The 2,493-nt window shown below is 38.1% G+C and overlaps 1 protein-coding gene across 1 annotated transcript in view; it reads right to left on the bottom strand.

Moving 5' to 3' along the window:
- The window catches only part of ANO10 (anoctamin 10), a 249,146-nt gene that overhangs the window by 195,815 nt on the left and 50,838 nt on the right, over positions 1–2,493 (bottom strand). The window contains exon 7 of the mRNA XM_007949704.2: positions 1,942–2,124. Coding sequence (XP_007947895.2) covers positions 1,942–2,124 — 183 coding nt within the window. The remainder of the gene's footprint in view (positions 1–1,941; positions 2,125–2,493) is intronic.

Raw genomic sequence — 2,493 nt, 5'->3', positions numbered from 1 at the left:
CAAATGCTGGTGAAGGTGGGGAGACTGGAACACTCACACACTGCTGGTGGAACTGTAAAATGGTGCAACCACTGTGGAAAATGGTATGGTGCTTCCTTAAAAAGCTGGAACTAGAAATGTTATATGATTTAACAATTCCACTACTAGGTATATATCCTAAAGAAATAAGAGCTGTGACTCAAATAGATATATGCACACCCATGTTCATTGTAGCACTATTCACAATAGCAAAAAGATGGAAACAACCTAAATGTCTATCAATGGAGGAATGAATCAACAAATTATGGTACACACACACAAATGAATACTAAACAACATTAAAGAATAACAATGAACCTGTGACACATCTCATAACATGGATGAGTAAAGGTAGTCAATAATAGAAGGACAAATATTGCATGAACCACTATCATAAAAAGTCAAGGAAAGGGTTTCACAGAAAAAAAGAAATATTCTTAGATGGTTACCAGGGTTGATGGGGAAAGGAGGGTAAACCACTAACCAGAGGGTAGACAGATAAAAACTTGGATGAAGGAAAAAAGAAGCAACTACAAATCCCATGCAGACAAATATGCATACATGAATTAAAAAAAAAAAAATTAAAAATCACAAACCAGTCATTTCTCATTTCCCTCTAGTCCCAGATAATGGGAGCTGATACATAATAATAACTAACACTTACAGGGGGAATAAAAATGATGGTAAGCAAGAGGCTCCAAGTCCATGGGCTGCCAGATATAGCTAGCATCTATGTCCTGTGGGCAGGGGAAGCAAAAGCACACCACTCTCCCAAAGTGTAAACAGAACCAGGGTTATCGAGGAAAACCAGGGGCTAAAACCCTATGCCTGAAAAGCAGCTGAGTAAAAGCCACAACTTTTACCCAGTAACTACCACTTTGTCGACAGCATTCTACCTTCTGGCTCTGTGACTAGACCTGCAAACTCTCCAACATCCCCATAAGATGGGAGCCCTGGACTTCAAAAACCTGGTTCTGGACTAGAAAGTTGGAAGCTCAGTGGGGCAACTGCAAAAAATAAAGCAGGGAGAAATGAGCAGAGAAAGAGAGAACAAACTTCTACTTCAGATGAACATGCGATCTAAAACTGTTAATCATATGAGAACGACTAACTATGAAAGTCAGCGAGCAAACTCAACAATCAGGAGACAAATTTACTCAAGATGTAAAACAAGAATGTGAGAGTTTAACAATCACATACCCTCACAGAATGAAACACTGAAGGATATTTTCTACTAAGAAGAATAACATACCAAGAAGGATGGATATTAGAAACAATGCTCTAAAGCAGAATACTCCCTAAAATATAAAAATGGTGAACATATTCAGAGCTCAGTGAAAGTGTGATGAATACACAATTAGATTTTATGAGTGAGATTTTTCAAATACTGTAAGTGGCCAAGCCTCTAATGATCTGTTTGCAGTTCCTAAAAATAACTCTGAAATTATGTCTTAAAGGAATTGTTTTTTATCTACAAAAACACTAAGTTGGTTTAAACTAAAAATTTATTTTCTCTTTGGCATTCCGTTTTGTAGCTGTGTTCCTCAATCCACTGCTTGAGCAACTTGTCTCAAGTAATGAGCAGGCAATGCTGCCGCCTCTCCGTGAGCAGTCTCTCCCTTGCTTTGTCATTTTTTAAGCAGTTATTCTCACTACCTTCTCAGCAGAGCAATCACATAATTCACCAAGCTTGCCTCTTGGAGTTGTTAGGCATAACCTCAAATTCAAGACAGCAGTATTTCAATGAACAGTGCCATTTTTTTTTTTTTTATTATTATTATTTTAAAGTGACTAATAAGAAAACTGGCTAGAAAGCACTGATAAAAATAGTCATGTCACAGATAACGCATGTACAATGCACCCATTAGTCATGAGTGGTACTGAAACTCAGTAAATGTTTCATTCAGCAATAGACAAACTTACCAAATAGGTTACCATTTCTTTTTCCAGAATGACTTGCTCATATAATGTAGCATCGATATCTGCCTTTAAAGCCTGCAGCTTCCTCTTCACCTGTACACCATGCCTCTTCTGAAGCCAGTAAGGAAGAAGAGATTCTACAATTTGGTTAAGGATCTGTGAGGTAATCAGGAGAGTGGCCAAGCTCTAAGGAAAAGTACGTAAATAATATTTAGCAATGTAACTTAATAAAACAATACCATATTTATAATTATACAATAAATAAAATGAAATTTTTGACAAATAGTATACTTGAGCTCTGGTAGTGTAGTGCCTAAGGCACTTGACTGCTAACCAGAAGGCTGGTGGTTCAATCCCACCAGCCACTCCTCAGAAGGAAGGTTGGGCAATCTGCTTTTGTAGTGATACTGCCTCAGAAACCCAAAGAAGGGTCTCTATGAGTCGGGTCCGACTCGACAGCACATAACAACAACAACAACATAATATTGTTAGGAGCTCTGGTGGTATAGTGCCTAAGGCATCTGACTGCTAACCAGAAGCCTGGCGGTTCAAACC

The sequence above is a fragment of the Orycteropus afer genome, unplaced genomic scaffold (assembly GCF_000298275.1).
Source record: "Orycteropus afer afer isolate SDZICR_OR568_19922 unplaced genomic scaffold, OryAfe1.0 scaffold00250, whole genome shotgun sequence".
Classification (NCBI taxonomy): domain Eukaryota; kingdom Metazoa; phylum Chordata; class Mammalia; order Tubulidentata; family Orycteropodidae; genus Orycteropus; species Orycteropus afer.
Note: the sequence above shows the minus strand (reverse complement) of the source record. Positions and strands in the feature narration are given on the sequence as shown.